Source organism: Fukomys damarensis, unplaced genomic scaffold (genome assembly GCF_012274545.1).
Source record: "Fukomys damarensis isolate Sample0158 unplaced genomic scaffold, DMR_v1.0_HiC HiC_scaffold_17, whole genome shotgun sequence".
NCBI lineage: Eukaryota > Metazoa > Chordata > Mammalia > Rodentia > Bathyergidae > Fukomys > Fukomys damarensis.
Window position 1 is genome coordinate 74,061,481 of NW_022900929.1, and position 20,656 is coordinate 74,082,136.

Sequence of the window (20,656 nt, forward strand, 5' to 3'; positions counted from 1 at the left end):
AGCTGCGATGGGGAGCTGGCCGTGGCGCCCCTGCCAGAGGGCGACCTTCCCGGGCAGTTCACGCGTGTCATGGGGAAAGGTGGGTGCTCCAGGCCTGGCTCCGCTCGTTCACGGGCAGGAGGATGCTTGGGTCAGAACCCCAGCCTCCTAGCCCCTCAAGCCGGGGTCCGTGGGCCTTGGCTTCTGGGGATGGGAAGGGCGGTGTGCTTAATCCTTGGAATAACCCATCCTGCCGAGGAGGAAGCTGAGCACCCAGGAAGGTCTCGGAAATGGGTACATTTTCTTGCGTCGTGCACAGTACTCTCCCTCTGTCCATAACCAGGGCCCCTCCTACCCCACGGGAAGCCTTATTGGATCCTAACCAGTGGTGTGGCTTGGAAGGTGCTTGTGCAGTGCCTGACCTGCATATCTGTAATGTGACAGCCTTGCCTAGAGCCCTCCTTCCCTCCCCATTTTTTTCGCCTGTGACATTGCTTCCTTGTCCTCTGAGTCAGCTGAGTCCTCTCTGGGCTGGTTCGGCTGCCTGACTGCAGGGCTGAGTGAGGTATCTCACCCAGCTCACACTGCATTGCAGCCATGCAAGTATCTGTACCCCACTCGCCTTCAGCGCTGCCGGCCACTTTCCGTGTCCCCTGAACACAGTGCCTGGCTGATGGAAGGAGCCTGCTGCACGTTTGGTGACATCCCAGGGGGCGGCTGTGACCCCCACGTGGCCCTCGGGGTGACAGCACCCTTGCTGCCTGTTTGGCCTCCAGCTCCCCATAGCCCAACCCCTTATCCAGGTCCCTGAAAGTGTCTGGCGCTAGAATATTGCTTGGTGGGAAGCCTCATTGGAAACCTTAAATCATTTTAAGATGATTTCCTTTGGAAAGGGGAATCGGCTTCCTCCTTTCCTGTCCCATATTGTGGACCATTTAAAAGCATCAAACTTTCACCAAAAGAAACAGACATCTGAGCCCTAAGTTAGTGAGAACCCCTTACCCCATAAGGGCCTTGCACAGACTACTTAACCCCCAAAGCTCTGGCTTGGAAGGAGAGGGCTCTCAGCCTCCCTGGGGATGGAGTGATCGGAGCAGCCACCCAGGGGACCACCAGCTGACCATGGGGTTGGTGCCCCTTCCCGAGGCAGACACATTTGACAAAGTCGCCCTCTATCAGGAGAGATGCCGGTGGCTTCTGGGATTTTATTCTTACAAACAGCGCAATCCTGAAAACCTACATCCAGAGATGAGTAGTAAGTGGGATTTGGGCCAGGTTGGTCAGGGACAGGAAGGAACCGGATATGGTGCCCAGCTTCCCAGCTTAATCTGGCCACAGTGGTGAGGCCCTGGATGTGGTTGTTCATGCAGAGTCCGGTGCCTGCGTGCGACCAGAGTCCCAGCTCTTCCTTGAGAGTGGGGGGCCCTCGTGTGTAAGATGAGCACATCCCCCTGAGGAAGTCCCCCCGTGTCTGAGTGGCAGGTTTCCCGTGCTGCCCACACGCCTGGCAGCCTGACAGGCTCACTGATGAACTGGTGTCCGCCCACTTCCGAAGGCAGCCACGAACACTGGAGTGACGGGGATGAGCCCAGGGAGCCCTGACTGAATGAGGGGCCTCCCAGCCCTTCCGTACAGAGCAGCCTAAAAGCCATCCGCGGTTCGAAAGGGTTTGCATGTTTTCTAATCCCCCTCCCTGCTCGGTCCACAGTGTGCACCCAGCTCTTGGTCTCCAGACCCGACGAGGAGAACATAAGCTCCTACCTTCAGCTCATAGACAAGTGTCTCATCCACGAGGTGAGTCGCCACCCTGGTGCCCTGGCTGCCTGGTGGCGCTGCTCAGAGCTTCTGTGGGGAGCTCACTCGGTCTCCCGTGGGTTGTGGGTTGGCAGCTGATGGCTGTCGGATTTGTGCTTTTTGTCAGAACTGTGTTTGCCATTTGTCCTTCGGAGGGCTCCTGGGGCAGGCCGGGGTGGTGCCTACCAGACCCTCCAACTCAGCCCCGCTGGTGCTGCCTCTCGGGGCACCTAGGGAGAGGGAGGGGCCCCAGGTCTGGGCCCAAACGCCCCCCACCAAAAGCAAGACTCAGAGACAGGTCCGTCCTCTGGTCTGATGGCACTCGCCCCTCTCTGGGGCCATCACAGCTGCTCCCCGAGCCCCTCCTCTCCCTTCTCCTCCTGAGGCAGCGTGAGCGCTCGTGTGCCTGACCCGGCTGGCCAGCCAGAGTCCTCTGTCGCCGTATGAGTATAGTGACCAGTTGGTGGGGCGCGCAGACAGGCTGTACCCTGAAATACTCAACTGTTCCAAACTCCTGGCTTTTTCACTGAAAAGAAAAATCTCTTCTAGCTAATGGTTTCCCCAGCTAATGGTCACCCCTTATTTCTGTAGATATTTACTGAGCAACTTCTAGAAAAGAAACCCAGAACCTGCATTCTGTCCCATGCCTGCTCTGGCCCTAGGCCCAGATACTGCAGGACAAGGTGCCTTTCAGCTCACCTCAGGTCACCCAAGTCCTCCTGAGGCCTCTGTACAACAAGGCTGGGTCCCAAAGGGTCAACAAGCCTGGAGCATTGGCCTGCAAGCGGCATCTGACTTCCCGTCAGGCCGGGCACCCTTCCTGGGCACCTGCCACTTGTGTCTTCCCCCTTTGCCTCCCTGAAGTCCCACGTGACTCGGTGCAGAGATGGCCCTTGTGGGGCCATCACATGCTGGTTGCTGGAGGGCAAGAAGGAGCTTGTGAGCAGTTATGTGCCCACGGTCAGGTTCACAGACCGAGGAGCCTATGCTCTGCTCTGGAGGGAAAATGTTGTTTAAGGCTTTGATTAGATTTCAGTTCAAGGAAGAGCAGAGGTACCCGTGGGCAGAACACAGCCTCCCTGGAGGAGGAGACACGCCGGCTCCTTTCTGGCTGAGGCCCCTGGGCTCAGGAACACAGGCTCCCTTTCACCACCAGGGTGTGTGCTCCTCATTGCCCAGTCGCGGAGGTGTTGACTGAGCAGGAGTCTCCCTTCCTTTGGGAGATGAAGGCACCACTCCCTGGAGCGGCCCAGGGAGGACAGAGGAACTCCTAAGTGTGGCTTCTGAGACCAGTCAGCCCAAGCTTTCCCTGCTCGTACCCTGAAGTGTCTCCGGGAAGCTGGGCTCTTGCCCCTTTGCAGGCCTTCTCCGCAGCGTGGCCGTCATCTTCCCCCAGGCAGGCGAAGCGAGGTCTGGGCCTGACCAGGACACAGGACGCAGCTGGCTGGCTGTGGTGTCCACGGAGTCTGTAGCTGTGGACCCTTCCCTTTCAGACTCCCTGCTTAGCTGCTCCCGGGCCTGGCTCAGGGCTGCCAGCTGGGGGACTGTAGTCAGACAGTGGGCATCATGGCCATTAGCAGACGCCCATGACAGAGCACAGCTCTGAAGACACAAACCACTCTCAGAAGTCCCCGGGCTGCCACAGTCTGGCTCTGGCCTTATGCTGCCCAGCGGAGAACTGGCCACCTCACGCAGCTCTGCTAAGGTCCCCAAACTGATTAAAGGATCCCGGGTGTCCTGTGAGCGGGCCGCATAACTTATTCCCTCTCGCACTGGCCACTGTGGAGATGTTGCACATGATGGCACCCTTGGAAGGACACCTGTGAAGCGAGCTGTTTTCTCCCTGGTCACTTGGCAACGCAGGCCCTGGTCCTTCAGGCTTCAGACCAGCTCAGTCTTGTAGTACTGAGACCGTGAAGTCCGAGCAGTGCTGTTGGGGCTGAAGGTCACTGCCGAACACTGCGTGTGAGGAACAGGCACAGCGCACGAGGTGCTGTAACTAAGCATGCTTAGTGCCTCCTGGGCGGTGTCTCCTGTCACCGCGTGGCACCTCTCAGAGCAAGGTATTATTTTCACACCCAGCTTGAGAAGGTGTGCAGGGACTCAGGCCCTGCCCGTCTCCACCCAGACCCTTCCTCACACGCATGGGGCTGGGCTCCTCCCCAAGTCGTGGCGACCAACACAGCCACAGCTGGTGTCCTCAACATGTGGCATTGAGCTGGTCAGAAGCAGCCTCCGTCCCCCTCCTGTGTGGACGCAGGAGAAACGCCTGCCTCCTGCCCAGTCATCGCAGGTGTTTGTCATGGGACGCTCAGCCCCTGTCACACGATGGCCGGGGAGGGCCACATCCTCGACGCCCAGTCTCAGGCCACCGACCCCACCTCCAGGACTGCACCCTTTTCTCTAGTGCAGTACCGAGTCCTGTGGGTGGGTGGCCCTCCTTGGTGGACGTCCACGGCAGCGTCTTACCAAAGCCACACAGGAGGAAGGGTCTTCCTTGCGGGCTGTCGATAACATTGCCACGGTGTGTTTAACAGCCCTTTTCTTTTGCCCGCAGAGCTCTCCTGCTTTTAGGTCCTTCCACGATTAAGCATCCTCAGGGAAAATTAAGCTGTTGTTTTTTGGTTTTTTCTTCATTGAAGGAATCTGTTTCCTTTTTGGGAAGGAGCCTGTTAGTCTGTCACTCTAATATTTATTACTACAGTACTTAAAGGGCTCCATGCCTTATTGACAAAGCTACTTGGAAGTGTTATCTCCGTCATCGTTACTGCTAATCCAGGCTGGTGAATTTCCACAGGGTGTGTGCGAGTCCGCAGCTCCGGTACCTGGCAGGGGACCCCTGTATCACCTGGGGTCCTTCCCACCTGGGACTCCATGCATCTGTGCTGCACCGGCCACATGTGCGAGCGTCCCAGGCATCCATCCCTCCAGGCCTACGCCGTGGGCTCTGGGTGTGGCCGGGCCCCTGGCTGATTTGAATATCTTGTGAATTTGAGAGTCCCTGCCTTGGGGACTCATAGCCCTGGGCTCTACACAAAGGACACACGATGTAGAGATGTACACACCGTTTTACTAGAAAAAGCCTGAGAAGACTCAGATCTGTCCGTTTAGGGTGTGATTGGTGTATTGGGGTTTTCAGTAGGGAGCAGCGCCACTTAACTAGAGATAGCTCAGCAAAACTTTTAAACACAGAGAATCTGCTCCATGCTCTGAAGCCACGTGGACTCCTCCAGCATGACCACACACCATCAAGCAGATTGATTTTTGGAGTGATTTACACTTCCCATTGATTATGAAAATGCAAAGAGCCTGCAAAAGCTGGGGTATTCAACAATCAATTTTGCGATTCATTTTGGGTTTGTGACCGACAGTGGTCCAGGGAGCAGTCAGAGGAGGACAAGGTGGGTACAGATCCGCCCAAAATTGTAGCCAGAAATGATGGTTGTCAGGAGCGTAGCACATCTGCCTTACCAGGTGCCTCCAATGCCAAATAACGTGAATCCTCCACACAGGTGGCTCCCAAATTCCACTGACTGCTGTCTTGGACCAGACTCAAAACAGGTGAAGAAAAGGCAACTGCAGAGATGCTCGTGCTTCCCCCTATTAACTGCATGTTTCTTCCTGTTCTGCCAGGCTGTCTCACCCACTTAAAAGTCCTGTTTGTTTTTGCAGGCATTCACAGAGACACAGAAGAAAAGATTGTTGTCATGGAAACAGCAGGTGCAAAAGCTCTTCCGGTCTTTCCCTCGGAAAACCCTCCTGGACATATCAGGGTACCGACAGCAAAGAAAGTACGTTGGGATTTCATCCTGCAGGGTGCACTGTGGAAACATCAGCTGCCTGCCTTACTTGCAGGACAGGGAGGTGACAGAGGGGACGCTATTCTTGCTCATGAGGCTGCCCCGTGGCCAGTTCCATGCCATTCCTTAAACACGCAGGGCTGGGGAGAGGCTCTCAGGGAGCGAGCGGAGCCTGAGTTCATGGGCGTCAGCAGGACACGGGTGGCTGACTCACGAAGGGGGCTCTTCCATCAGCACCTTCAGTGGTAGTGTAAGTTTTTCTCCCTCTCTAGCTGCAGACAAGCTAATTATAGTTGGTGGCGGGGTGAAGAGCCCAGTGCTGGTCTATTTTGGTCTGAGTCGAGGTCTAAGAGAGCAGCAGTACCATGCTTGATTCTTCATAGTACTTCAGCTTCTTGGTTGCGTTTAAAAATAAGCCCGCTTGTACTTGGGACCTGCTCCCTTCATATGGCTTTAAATGGAGGAACCCGGTTGCATATTAAAGGTGAACTGCAGCTTCACAGTAGAAAGGAAGCGAAGCAGGGGGTGTTTAAGTATCAAACAACGATAGGGAGCCACTGGGGAATGGGAAAGCAAATACCCTGAAAATAATCCCCATTCCATGTTACATTTTAAAACACGAACGGATAAAGACTTTACTCACACCTAGTGGGTTCTGAAATAATTTCATGTCTCAGAGCATGTGTAGAAGATCTGCATTATTAAAATTGGGGGCAATTATTTGCATCAGTGTGCCTTAACACTTCACTGTTTCGTATTATTTAAAGGAAATAAGACCAACTGGAGTTTGTGCAAAGTCTTCATGCAAGACTTATTTAATGATTAGTGTTATCGGGGGCCGGGGATTTAGCTCAGTGGTGTTGCACCTGTCTCACAAGTGCAAGGTCCTGAGTTCAGTCCCCGGTACCAGAAAAAAAAAAAATGAGTGTTATCATCACAGGAGCCCTTGTTATTTAGTAGGCAAACGTTTATTTATCACATACTACGTTCCAAATAGTACGCAAGCCCTTGAATGTTGACTTCATCCTTGAGACAAACCTATGGGATAGAGCTGCTGGGACCTCAGTCTATAGGTGGCTCGGTAGGCAGGGGTCGCAGCCAGCGCTAGCCCTGGAAGGAGGCCCTGCACCACTGCAGCGCCAGCGACCCTCATGGTCTCAGGCAGATGTGCAGAAAGAGCAGATCCAACAAAGCTGTTGCTGACGCCCTGGCCGAAGCCTCTGGGATGCCAGCCCGGGTAGATGTGGTGAGACCACCGCCGTGGGGGTACCCGGTTCCCCAGACGAGGGGGAGGCTTAGGCAGCCCCCAGGCCGCATCCTGTGCTCTTCCCTCCTGCTAACCACAGTGTGATCTCCCATGTAAGGGGAGGAGGCGCCACCTCTGCCTGCACTGAAGGCATCTTGAAGCTTTGCTCCTCCTCTCCAGAGGCCCTAACCCTGGCTCTATCAGCCCTGCTTGGGGGCGGCGTGGGCAGCTCACCCGGACTTCTCCAGGGCGGCACCAGCTGTGGCTTGGACTGGGCTCAGCCCAGCGCTCCAGGCTGGGGTCCTGACGGATCCCTTTCTGCTGACAGTGGATTCGGTTGTCAGCTGTGGACATTGAGCTGGATGTCACTAAAACCCTGGAAACTGTTCTCCTAAGCATTTCCTCTGGGATCTTTTTATTCTATTAATTTTCTTTGAAAGACCTGCTTCTCCAATAATGCAAAAGTAACTGCAGCCCAGCCCCTGCTTGAATGATTGCAAATCCCAAATTAATTGCTTCTTATTAATGTTGTTTTATCAAAGATTTTTCATGCACCATAAGCTAAAGGACTCCGTTAGATCTGGCGAGAGACAGAACAGGAAGATGAGAAAGGAGAGCTTGCTTCTGTCGCTCTGTCAAGCATAACAATCATAAGTAGCCTAGGTGCTCAGGAAATCCCCCCACCCCAGAATGTGCTACTCCCCTGTCCCAAATAGCCAAGTCCTAATTCTAGGAGTCCCAGGACCCCTCGTTTCCCCAGTGATCGCCCTGTCACAGATCTTCTCTACATTATAATGCTTAAGAACATGTCAGGCCCAGTGGTGCGCACCTGCAATCCCAGCACTGAAAAGGCTGAGGCCAGAGAAGCACCGTGAGTTCAAGGCCAGCCTCAACTACACAGCAAGACCCCATCTCAAAAAACCGCAAAAACAAAAAACAGCCTTCCTGGAAGCACACGTCCTTTTTAGCCATACTCATTGACTACTGAGTGTCTTGCATATGAAATAACTTTAAAAATCTAACCAAAAAGGAAAGTGAGAACAAGCTATCCAGGCTAAATCAGGAAAGATCTTAGCAGAGTACTGAATCAGCGACCAGGTGGCCAAACTCCTGACTCCAGAAACCCACGGGCCGCAGCCTGGGTCCCTGGCCACCTGCAGGACCTCAGAGTGCCCTGCCCGCAGAGGAGGCCCTGTGCCCACTGAAGACACTCCGCCCTCGCCTGGCCCGCACATCCAAAGTCCGCAACCGATGAGCAGCACGGAGAACCTGTTGAGCTAAGCTTCCAACCAGAATCCAGAAGTCTCCCTGGCCGCAGAAGCCTGGAAGTGGAGAGACACAGACTGGAATTCTCTTCTCTGCCCCCTTCCCCCCCAGGAAATTTAGGAATCCTGGGGAGAGGAGGAGCATTTTCTGAGCCGAACCGCCCCTTTCCCCCACACCACACGCGCACACCCCCTTGCTCAGGAAGTGACTGCTGTGCCCTGGCCCTCTGAGCCCCGCATAGCTACGTCACCGCCGCCGCCAGGATCCCCGACAGGCCGGCCTGCTCCATCTAGCGGCCACCAGCGGGAGCGGCCCGACCTCGGAGAGACTCAAAGCTGACTCTCTCGGAAAGAATGTGCTGGTTCCTGCAACCCCGCTGGCCTGCAGCCTCCCAGAACCAGTCCTGGTGAGTTCTTGAGCGCTGAGCTCACCGGCCCTGCCAGGGGAGTGTGGAGCCTCCCCGGCACTGTGCGGGGAGGGCCTGGCGAGGGGGACAGGCGTGTCCCGGTCCAGGCACTTGCAAGCACCATCATCTGTTGTCCCCGGGACGCGGCCACTGCCCCTCTGGACAGTCCCATGGTGGCAGAGACGCCCTGCATGGGCCAGTCACCGAGCAGGAGCTGATCGGCCGTGGGCCACCCAGGATGGAGGGGACATCACAGAGCCACTCTCCTCCCAGCCGCCACGATCAGAGATGGACCACAGTGCCCTCACCCAGCGCAGCACCACAGGAGGGGACACCCTGGGAAGGCTGGAGAGGGTGCGGCTTACCGCGCTGGGCTCCTGGCTCAGCGCTGCCCCCTGCTGGCTGTGTGGCTTTGGTAAAATTACTAAGTTCCCTGTTTCCCTTCTCCAGCTCATCAAAGATGACCCTGAATACTTACACATTTTTAAAGACTACAGTCAAAAATACGAATCCCTCTCAAAATCCTTCCCTTCACTTCAAACACACTCATCCCATTGTTCTTACCGCTGTCTGAAGCAGCTCTGGAGTCCTCTTTCCTGAGTGTCTTTAGTTGCACGCTGTGGTGGCTGCCTTGATGTCCTGCATTGATTCAGAACGTGGAAACTTCACGGTCGTCATGACTTTGGGGAAGAGCCGGAAGTGACATGGCGCCAGGCCTGGCGGATGAGGTGGATGAGACACCGTGTTGTGTTATTTGACAGAAAGTGCTGTAAACGGTTGAACAGTGAAGTGTGATCCAGAAAAGACACTGCCATCCATCCCCCTCCAAATACTCTGCATCTCTGTGATACACTTACTCCATCCTTGGCAGTGTGCTTTTCCTGTAATAAGGGTTTTTTAGTTAGAACTTAGAGGGTCGAGGTCTAGGATAGGGCCTGGGCCACTCACCACTCCGTGTAGCTGCTGTGCCCGTCACGGCCTCTCCCTGGCACAGAGCCGCCCCTGACTGCACCTGGGATGTGGCAGGACCAGACGGACTAACATCTCGCGCTCTGTCCCTCTTGCAGCCGCGGCTTTGGGCAGTCCAACTCCCTCCCGACAGCCGGCTCTGTGGGCGGAGGCATGGGCAGGCGGAACCCGCGCCAGTACCAGATCCCCTCTCGGAACGTTCCCTCTGCCCGCCTGGGCCTCCTGGGCACCAGCGGATTTGTCAGCTCCAACCAGCGCCACACTGCAACTAACCCCACCATCATGAAACAAGGAAGACAGGTTGGTTCTGTCCCTCGGGGCCGGGAAGGTGGCCTGGCCTTCGGACTGTCCCCAGATAGCCCAAAGGTGAGGGACAGTGGTTTGTGGCGTTTCCCTGACATGCACAGCAAGCCGCTCTGTGTTAGTCTCAGAGAACAGCAAATGGTACCTTTAGAAAGACCTGCCTCAGCCTCCTAGAGTGCTGTGATTACAGAAGGGACAAACAGCTCTTAGCTCAAGATTCTCAGCTGTGAGAAGCCACAGGAATACGGCTGAGAGAAGATATGTCCCCAGCTGGTCAGGGTCAGGCTAGAGCTGACCTCACTATCCCCCAGCCCCACTGGCTGGCACTGGGTCAGCGAGACAGGAAGGGCCCAGGGCTCTGAAGCCCCCAGATCAGTCCAACACTATTTGAGTAGGACCAGCCTGTTGCTGCCGAGAAATTCTGTTCTTCTCCTTCTCCCTCCAGTAAATGGCAAGAATCTCACAAAGAAAAACCAAACGAGGGCCTTGAAAGTCTGCACTGTTCATTGCCAGCATTTCCCCAGGCCCCCACACTTCCTAGAAAAATGACAGGGAGGAGCGAGAGCTGTGGAGCAGTGTGAGACCTGATGCCCGGGCAGACGGAGTGAGCCAGGCCGGGGCCCGGCCTCCAGTTCTCCTGGGATCTCCGCCCCAGGTCTGGCTGGGCCCTGCTCCCTGCCCCAGGCGTCTGGACTAGCAGCCCCTTCTGCATTTTTCCTAGAACCTCTGGTTTGCCAACCCCGGCGGCAGCAACAGCATGCCCAGCCGCACACACAGCTCGGTGCAGAGGACACGCTCGCTGCCCGTGCACACGTCGCCGCAGAACATGCTGATGTTCCAGCAGCCAGGTATGTACCCCGGGGCTCCCGGGGAGAACACTCAGCCTCCCTGGTCACGAGAGGTCTTAGGAGCTACCGGGAGTCTTTCCTCTGTTAAACTGCACCGCACCAGCCAGACCAGTGGCTGCTTGGCACCGTAGGATCTGATGCTACTCGTATTGCTAGTTTGATTAAACCAAAGGGATCACCAGGGTTCCCCGGCAGAGAGAGGAAATGTGTTTGTGTTGACACTGGTCTGGGGTGGCCTTGAGAAGCCAGGACTGTTGGAGCAGTGTCAGGAGAGCGGATCGCCATGCCTCCTAAAGCAGTTGGAGTTAGACATGGCCATCAAATCATTGCCTGCAGTGACCTCACAGAGCCACAAAGCAGTCCTCACACCTGTCTGGATGCCCTCCATCTAGATGCGGCAACCAGAGATAAGTTGTCCCCCAGGGAAATACAGCAAGTCCTGTAGGAGCCTGGGAAGGGAAGGGTCCAGTGGCCCTGCTGGGCAAGGAAACTTGGCATTGAAACTGCACATCCAAGAGGTGGGAAGGGAGGAGAGAGGGCAGGCAGGGTGACAGGGCAGGAGCCCAGGGCCCAGAGCGTCACCGCGTGTCTCAGAAGCCAAGGCACCTGCAGGGACCAGGGGAGCTGTTAGGACGCAGCTGGGTGTGGGGCTCAGGGGAGAGCTGCACCGGAAGTGGGGAGGAGCTGCCGCAGGAGGTGAGGGCCCACCCAGGGAAAGCCAGCCGCCACACAGTGGCCTTCTCAGTATTTCCTACCCCGATTGTTCTCTCCCGCGTCCCTTTCCCCAGCCCTCCTCTTTGTTCTCTGCTTTCCCCAAGTCTTCCCCGCCTTAGTTGGGAAGACCAGGCCCAGGCAGCCCCCACCTAAGACGAGGCTGTCTTGGTGCTTTGGCCCTGTCATGGGTTCTGGAAGGCAGCTGTGCTCACCCCTGTAGCACCGAGGCCACACTGTCATGGTTCTGGACCCGTCCCTTTGGACTCCCCTCCCCTGGGAGCTCCTTCATATCAGCTCCAAGCTACCACCCCACCCGGGGGCAGCTGGGAGCCTTCGTGTTTTTGCCTACTTCACGCGAGGCCTCTTGTTCCCATGGCTAAATAACCGAGTACTCCAGCAGGTCCACTGAGGCAGGACCGCCCCTCTCCCCCGTCCCAGCCCCGCGTTCCCCGGCAGCACAGCCCACTTCGTTTGCCCTCAGCCTTTCTGCAGCCTAGTTGCCTCCAGGTGTCTAAATACATTCGCTTTACTTGAGGAGCGGAGAATTCCGAAGTGCTTGGGGTTTTGTCTGTTTTAAACTCACCCCCCCTTCCTCAACCATTACGAAGCCACCTCCAGCCAGGCCTTCCTGAACTGCAGCATTTCTAAGATTAGGCCAAGCCCAGTACCAGGGTCAGTCTAGCTCACCTGGTGGGTGCCTGGAGCCGTCCCAAATCCTGCCACACGCAGTCTGCATGCTGGGTGGCTCCTTCTGGGACTCGGCCACAGAGACCCCTGGAGAGAAAGGAGGCTGCGGAAGGCTCTGCCGGGGGCACTCTCCTCGGCCTTTGTCCAGGCTGCAAGTGCCTGCCCTCCCTTGCCTGTTAGGCACGGTCGTCAAGACCGGTGTCACCCTGTGAGCTTCCTCTGCTTCTGGAAGAGGTGACCTCCTCCACAGGGATGGCGCCTCTCCCCTCCACACCGATGTCCGGCGTCTGGGACTTCCGGGAGGACAGGGTGGCTTTCATCTTTACACAGAGAGGAGTTACAGGAAACACAGACTGAAAGATAGGCGTGGTGACACGCCTGTAATCCTAGCCCTTGAGAGGCTGAGGCAGGAGGATCACTGCAAGGTCCAGTCTGAACTCTACATAGCGAGACCCTGTCTTAAAAACAAAAACAGCAAAATGAAGAGGATTTTGACCAATCCACGATCCAAACTTAAACATTCAGAAAACAGCCTTGCAGTAAAAGGTTGTTTCCCCCCAGCCCTCAGATGCCATCAAAGCATTTATTTCAAATCACAAGGGCAAATCTGGAAGACAACTATGCATTCAAAGGGAGTACCGATTCTATGAACTTAAACACAGTTCCACCTTGACAGAAGCCCTTAAATTTTATCGCCAAAGAGTACAGGGCACCCTGGGTTCGGGATCAGTGATCAGCCACCCTGTTCGGATTTCCAAACACTTCCCTCTTCCTGACTCCACAGCCCAAGGCCCCCTGGAACCGAAACACCTCACTGGCCTCGGCCGTGAGTGAGAACACTTGGCTGGGCCACCGGGGTAAGGGAGAGGAGACCTCAGGCACTCAGCCAGGGGCTAACGTGAGCTTGAAATGAGTGTGGAACCCAGCAGGAAGGGGTTCCCCGGTTGGCGAACTGCGTGGAGAGTGGCCCCTTATCGGGGAGCAGATCTGTCCCCTCGACCCAGCTCAGCTGCCCTGGGATCCAGGCAGAAAGATCCTGGCAGGGCTCTGACCTACACTCAGGCCACCGAGGCTCCTTGCCCTGCAGTAGCTGATGGGAAAGGACAGACCGACCTGAACAGGTGGCAGAGAAAGCCACCGGGAAGGCACAAAGTAACCTCGCCCTTCCCTTGTCCAGAGCCACAGTGTTCTAACAACTGGCCGGAGCTCCTCCACATTGGAACACGGCAAACCCCAAAACACAGGGCTTGGCTGTGTGCCTGCTGGGCCTTCCAGGAAAGAGCCTTTAGGAAGCCCAGGGTCTTCACAGACTTTTCCTTCATGGCTCGAGAAGTGTTCAAGAGGCCTCCAGACAAGAGCTGTTCCTCCCGTGACGGCCTCAAGGGTACGATCCACTGCTCTTCCTCCTCTGTCTAACCCCTTTCTGGGGATGCTCTTTGTTTTTTCTTGTCACCCCCTCTCCCTCTCTTCCTCGTATCATCATGGTAGTCCAGATCCCTCGTCCCCCTCCAGGTTGCCCCACCTTCCCTGCTTTCTCTCCCTTCAGCCTTTCTCTTTACTCCACAGAGCAGGCTCAGCTTTGGTGGCAAAGTGAGGTCCAGAACCATCCCCGATGCCCTGGCCTGTCCCTCGCTTTAAAGTCCTAAATAAATCTGCTTCTCACACTCAGCCTCAACCCCTTGCAAAGGGCACTGCAGAACTATACCTTGAGTGCCATGGATGTGACACTCAGCAAGCCGCACGGGCTCCTCGGGCAGACCCTGCACCAACATCTCTTGGGGAGTGGGGAGCTCTTCCCTCCCGGCGTCGTCATGACCTGGGCCGGAGATTGGACCACTGTGTTCTTGTACTGCGTCTGAAAAGGCACAACTAAGAAGACTTGAGGTGGCCTTTGCCCTGGGAACCCTCACTAAACTGCTGAATGGTCCGATGGTAAGGAAAAGAAGAATTCCTAGCTGCCTTCGTCACTTTCTCGTTGCTAAGACACAAACCTGACACCCTCGACCTACAAGGAAAGGCTTATTTTATCTCCATCTCTCGGTCAGCTCCAGGGTGGAGTGAGCACTGCAGAGGGGCCTGGCGGAAGACAGCTGCTCACGGCATGGTGGCCAGGAAGCAGAGTGAGGGGAAGGGAGACACACCCGCTCCCAACCGCAAGTCCTCTCTCAGCACCACAATCCAGCCACCTTCCAGTCCACCTTCTTGGTCCAAACCGTAACACTAGAACACCAGAACTGAATTCTGTGTCCAAAATGCTTGGAACTAGCATGTTGCAGACATCAAGAGTTTTTTGGGAGATTTTAAAACATTTGCATTGACTTTACCAATGCAGCAAGCCTAACCTAAAAATCTGAAATGCCTCAAAATCTGAAACTCTGGAGCGTCGTGACTGCGTGCACGGTTTTGGGTGGAGGTTTTGAGATTAGGGCTGCTCGGCCTACACTCGGAGCTGCGCATGAGCTGAAGGGCTGCCCTGCTTTATCACCACAGGCGAGGGCGGCGGGGGTCTTTCCCCTTTGCCTCGCAGCTGTGTCTGCCCGGGCCGTTCCAGCTGAGGCTGGATTCACGACAGAGCCCTCGGGTTTAGTAGCGATGGCAGAGGCGGCCTGGCGCTTCGCGTGGCCCATGGGCCAGCAGCTGCCCGATCTCCCTCTGCATCTTTGGTGAGGGCTCCGCCCACCACGCCACACACAGCTGAGATTTGCAGCCTGTGGTGGAAGCTGCCGTCTACCCACTCGTCTTCCTCTGTGTTCTGTGCACGGCGAGATGCCGTGGATCTGTTTTTATCAAACACACAATTAAAAAGTCACACTATTAGGAAACTCTGCAGTGGGAACATATGGGCTTCTCCCGAGAGAACTGCTCGTAGAGTGGCAGGGGTCACAGCTCCCCAGTGCAGAGCCAGGGACGGCAAAGCAAGCGCACCACCTCGCCACCGAAAAGAGCAGCCACCAAGGCGTGGAGACTTTGGAGCACAGCGCCCCGTGTTTCTCAGCCCCCTTTTCGGAATGAGCAATCCCGAGCTTGGAAAATGGCACTTTGCTGCGTACTGGCAGGAAACCCTGCCGCTGAGACACTTCTCTGCAAATGTCGAACATCTTTATTTATCCAAGTCTCTCCACAGTGTTTGTTTAAAGGGGAGCGCTAGAGAGTAAACGAAATCTTACAATGAGCATATGGATGGGTATAATTGCTGAGGTTTGTGTTTTTCCCCATATTTGCTAACTAGCTATATATAAAATTGTGTTTCTATTTTATAGATTTCACACCCCAAAGGCTAATTTTTCCCTGCATATGATTTTCACATGAATGGATGAAAATACGAAAATACTCTTCCCTCTGGGACTGTCAAGATCAACTAGTGGGTGGGAGCGGGAGAAATTCCTGCCACTGTTGCTGGCTCCCCACCTCCCTGGGAGCTTGCGTGGCCCTGTCCACTCGGCACAAACTCAGTCTGCACCCCCGTGCCTGCCCTGTCAATTCATTTTGCCAGACTTCTCTTTGAGCATTTTAAATAACGAAACAACATCTGCTGCTGGACTAGCTGGGAAACCCATATTGCAAAAGATCTTAAGTCAAAGGAAACAGATACTTGGGTTTACCCACAGGTTTCAACTTCGGGTCCCACCAAACCACCCACCCCATAAGTGTGCCCCCTGGTGGACAAGTGAGGAAGCAGGCAAATGGCCTGAAGTTGCCTCCACCCCCACCCCGGGAGTTTTCCCCTGTTGTTTTCACAGGGGAGGAACCGAGGTGGGAGAAAGGGAACTGCGTGGCAGGGTCACACAGGAAAGCAGTGGCAATGCTGAGACTTCACAGTCACCTGGAACAGACCCCAGGGCTTTCTTCCGCCTCCTTCCGTAGGATTGCATAGTGTTAGCCGCCCACTTTGATCCATTTTTGCAGGGTGTGAGCAAATCATACAGCGAATGTTCCAGCGATTGAAACTGTGTTACAGTGATCAGCATTGCCGTGAGGCCCCTCGGGAACACCCCGCCTGCTTCCCAGGGGTCTCGCCCCTTTCTACCGCCGCTCTGGAAGTCCTCGTTCCTGAGAGACTTGAGGAGGCCGGATCAAAACACAGCGAATGTGGCTGCCGAGTGCCATCCCACAGAAAGGCAGCCTCATAAAAACATCTCCCTGGGTCCTCACTCACTTAATTCACCAGGTCGGGAACCATGCAACTTCTGGTTCTTCCCCAAACCACAATGACCGTGAAAGGGAGGCGTATTGAATCGGTTTGGGACATTAAGGCAGCCAGGACAGCACAACTGAAGACCCTCCAGAAAGAGGACTCCAGAAGTGCTTCAGAAAGCAGCAGGAACATTGGGATGTGTGTTTGAAGCCAGGGGGAGTATTTTGAAGGGCATCGGCAGCAGTGTGCCTTGTACTGCGGTAATTTTTTTTTTTTTTGTACCAGGGATCAAACTCAGGACCTTGCACTTGCAAGGCATGTGATAAATTTTTAAAATGTAATCATTCACCATGTTTTTTTATCACAGTGCGTATGAATCAGGTGGAAGCCAGGGCTTTGTGTTACAGGAGATGTGGGATAGGAAAGATGCTCACAGGCCCCTTGGGGTTGGGGGCAGGGCCATGCTACAGGGAGGGCCCAGCAGGGAAGAGGATGGCTCGGGGCTGCCCCCAGAGGGAGGGACACACGTCCCCTGGAGCGGGATGGACATCTCATTCTGCCCTGCTCCGGTGCCTGGAGTCTCAGGGTGGGGACAGCCACTCACGGTCAGCATGGCCTGCAGGAGGTCACTGGCTCTGGGGACCCAGGTCTTGTCCCCATGCCCTGTTAGCTGCTGGCCTCTCCCATACCCACCTGGGGATTGGATTTGCCCTGCTCACTAAGCAGGTAAAACAAGAGATGTGCCAAGCCTGCATCTGGGCACCAGACCAGTTCACTGTGTCTGTATCTGTATCAGTAGAGGCTACGAGGAGAAAGCAAGGAAAGGGATCAAGTGCAGGGGCCAGGGGCAATACCGTACTGTTCACATCTCCTGACAAAATCCTTTCTGAGGAGACAGCGGAGCCCGCTCTGCAAAGGCAGGAAGAGCCTGAGCCAGGAGAACATTGGTGGATTGGCATTCTGGCCAGAGGGAACTGCAATGCAAACGCCCTGGGGTAGGAGAGAGGGCTTGGGAGGGAGCAGGGACAGGGGAGAAGTAAGGAGGCAGTGAGGTGACAGAGGCCAGATCCTGTGGGACCTTGCAAGCCTCAGCCAAGGTTGGCTCTTGTGGATGGGTCACACTGGAGGTTTCTGAGTGGCAGTGATAAGACCATGACTGAGCAGCTATTTTTAGTGCCTGGTTTTCTTCCAGCACCTGTGGCCACAGTGCCGAGTATGACAGCAGTTGAAGCTGACGTAACTTGTCTTTCAGGCTGGCTCTGAAGGCCCCCTGTGTCCTGCTAGGGCGGCCTCGCCTGGCGATGCAGCCTTGTGGCGTCACATACTTTCTCCTGTCCTTCGCATCCCCGTCACCAACACCACCTTTGTCCCTGCAGAATTCCAGCTTCCCGTGACTGAACCTGACATCAACAACAGGCTGGAGTCCCTGTGCCTCAGTATGACCGAGCACGCCCTGGGAGGTGAGTGTCCTCTCCAGCCTTGCTCCCCGCCCTGTGTGCCATCTGACCCAGGTGGTGGCAGCTCGGGAATGGGAAGGGGACCTGGAGGGCTGCTGGGGACAGAGGAAGGGCAGACGTGGATGACCTGCATCCAGCCACGTCCTACCCCATGGCTCTCTGCCCTGCTCCAGAGATACAGCCGTGCCCCTGGCCCCAGCAGCTTGGCCCCAGTTGTCCCCAGGAGCTGGAGTGGCTTTCAGTGGGCACATCTGCCACGGCACTGGACACTTCCCTACTCGGCTCTGGGTCCCCAGGCCCAGCCAAGGTACCCCAGCAAGCTCCAGAAATAGTTTCCATTTCTAATTTCCTGTTGCGAGCGGTTTCCGTGACGCCTGGAGCCCCAAGCAGCCAGAGCTGTCCTCGCCGTGTCTCGGACAGGTCAGCTGCGCCTGTCCCCAGCCGGGCCTGGAGCACAGGCTCTGTCCGAAGCCCTGCTGCAGCTGTCCTGGGAGCCGTCCTGCGCTAAGCCCCTCTCACCAGCTACAAATCTGTGGACAGGAAGCAGGCAAGGGATGGGAGCGATGCCTTCCCCTTTCCTCCAGCCCTCTCCATGCTGCACACACGTTCCTGCTCCAGCACGGGCCACCACCACCCACCTAGGGCTGAGCCCTGTGTCCTGTCAACAGCTTCCACTTCAGACAGCTCTGTCCCACAGACCTGGGGGTTTCCGAATTCTAGTCCCTGCAAACACGATCTTATCCCGAACCCAAATATGAAAGAGATACATGCCCTGCGTGGAGCAGAGTGGAGGTCTGGAGCGACAGCCACCTGACTTCAGTACCAAGAGGAACCAGAGTAGAGCCACGGCACCCAAACGGGTGGAGAAAAGACCCCATCTCTTCTGTGGCTTCCCCCAACCCTGGGGTTCCTGGGAACCCCCTCTGCAAGCCACTGATCTCTGTCTGTCTCTCTCAGGCCATTCAGGTCCTAGACATCTCACAGCCTCATTGGGCCATTCCTGGTACCTCTGCCTTAGCAAGAAGAGGTCCCCCAAAGGTCCATCAGCAGGTGGACAGGAACTCGGGAAATGCAAGGCATAAGAGGCCAGAGTGTCAGAGCCTGTTGGCATGAATCGCACAGCCTAAGTTGGTCAACGTCCAGATTAGTGTCACAGGAGCTGGGAAGGTGGGACTGGAGTGTGACGGGGGGAGGAGGAACAAGAGCTCTCAGGGATAATGAAAATGCTCTGGAATTAAAGAGCGCTGTTGCTCATATGGCTCTGCAACTATGCAAAAAACCAGCATGAAATTTATGGTCTGCAGCTTTGTCGATTTAAGCTTTTCAAAGGAAGTGATGGTGTTCACGGGCATGAGTTAGGACAGCGGCTCCTGAGTCCTCATGCAGGCCCCAGCCCAGGTCCTCCTGCCCGAGGGATGGGGAGCCGGCTCCGTGGGGAGTCCGAGGGGCCGTGGCCCTTTTTCCCCTGGTTTGGTGGAGCTCTGGTAATTGGCGTTTGGAAGACTTTCAGACTGCTACGTCCTGACATTACCAGCATCCGTGGTGAGAAGGCTGAGTGCTCTTTATTAAGGGGACGTCTCCATGGAAAAGGCTTTTTTTTTTAACCTGCGCTCCTATTTTTACAGACTGCCTCTCTGAACTGATGGAGTTTTACTAATATTTTCATCTTGTTAATCACCTAAGCCTTTTTATTGCTGTGTTTTTTTCTCAATAATCCCCTCTGTTGGGAAGTTTCCTGAGCAGAGGATGCAGGTGAAGCCCAGCTGGCGCCGTGGCCACGTGTCTGTGGGTGCAGGGAGGAAGACTTTGGGGACAGCATGCCAACCAATCATCATTTTACAGAAAGACAGATGACTAGGGGCAGGAAAACAAAGTAAAAGCGGATCTCTGCTTGCAGCTGAGGAATGGAGGAAGAAGTTGTCCAGGAGGAAGAGGGGCATCATGTCCCAGGGCAGCCATTCTAGGAGGACCTCCAGGTCCTGCGTGCTCATAATGTGGGGCTTTCCTCAGTCTCCTCCAATAACTGCTGCCCTCCTGGTGCCAGGCCAAGCCAGGTTTCTTCTTGGCCTTCCCCATATCCTCTCCCTGAGGCCCCTCCAGCAGAACCAGGATGACATCCAGGTGGTGGGCGGCCTCCGCCATATTGGTTGACATCCTTTAAGGCTTCATCGAGTACTCTTGAGTTTGCTCCTGGGCCGGGCATTCAAGAACATAAAACACCACGTCTGGCCCTGGTCTTCCTCCTGCAGAGGGCCCTGTAGCCCAAGATACTCATGGCCGAGGGCTGTGTATAGAGTTACATGTGGTCCGCTCTCTGAGATGCTGGGATTCCCACTTATCTTGCTCTCCTCACCCCTTCCTTTGGACTTACCGGCTCCTAAAAACTGGAGACTGTAAATTCCTTTAGCAAGGCTCTGAGCTGGTGTTTGTTGAAAATGTCATGGTCCCATGGGCGTGCCGCCCCCTGGAATAGTCAGCACACAGCTTGCACAACAGTAGTGAGTTTGGACTCCCTCATTGGTCTTTTTCCAGCAGACGAAAACAGCCTTGGACAGTGAGTCCTGCGATGCATTTCCGGCTGGGTTAGTTGAGGTCTTTGTATTTCTAGCTCCACTTGTTTACAGTTACAGAGGTTTGGCCTCAGTGAGGTTTGGCCCCGCAAGAGTATGCACTGTGTTCCAGAGACAAGGAGAGTCCCCTGGCACACAGGACCTCTACAAGCACCCCTGGGCATGCACACACGCATGCACACACACACACAGACAAACACATGATCTCCCAAGACCATTACTGCTGCAAAACCACAATACTGAAGGCTCAGGGTGACCCTGCAGATGGTGAGGAGTTAGCAACTGGAAGTCCACACCTGTGGCCCTCTAAGATTGATACTGTCATTGCTCAAACACTTGAGAGCCACTGCTGCTTTTCTTAAAAACTTCTCCCCAGATTGCACAGAATTTAACATGAGTGCACACATACACACACACACATATGGGTAAAACTGGAGACAGCTGAATCAGATCACTGGGTTGTATCCAGCTTGGTGTCTTAA

The 20,656-nt window shown here is 55.3% G+C and overlaps 1 protein-coding gene across 1 annotated transcript in view; it reads left to right on the top strand.

Annotated features, from left to right (window-relative positions):
- The window catches only part of Samd4a (sterile alpha motif domain containing 4A), a 91,668-nt gene that overhangs the window by 64,780 nt on the left and 6,232 nt on the right, over positions 1-20,656 (top strand). The window contains exons 7-12 of the mRNA XM_010632693.3: positions 3-79; positions 1,688-1,773; positions 5,446-5,564; positions 9,559-9,760; positions 10,485-10,611; positions 17,524-17,607. Coding sequence (XP_010630995.1) covers positions 3-79; positions 1,688-1,773; positions 5,446-5,564; positions 9,559-9,760; positions 10,485-10,611; positions 17,524-17,607 — 695 coding nt within the window. The remainder of the gene's footprint in view (positions 1-2; positions 80-1,687; positions 1,774-5,445; positions 5,565-9,558; positions 9,761-10,484; positions 10,612-17,523; positions 17,608-20,656) is intronic.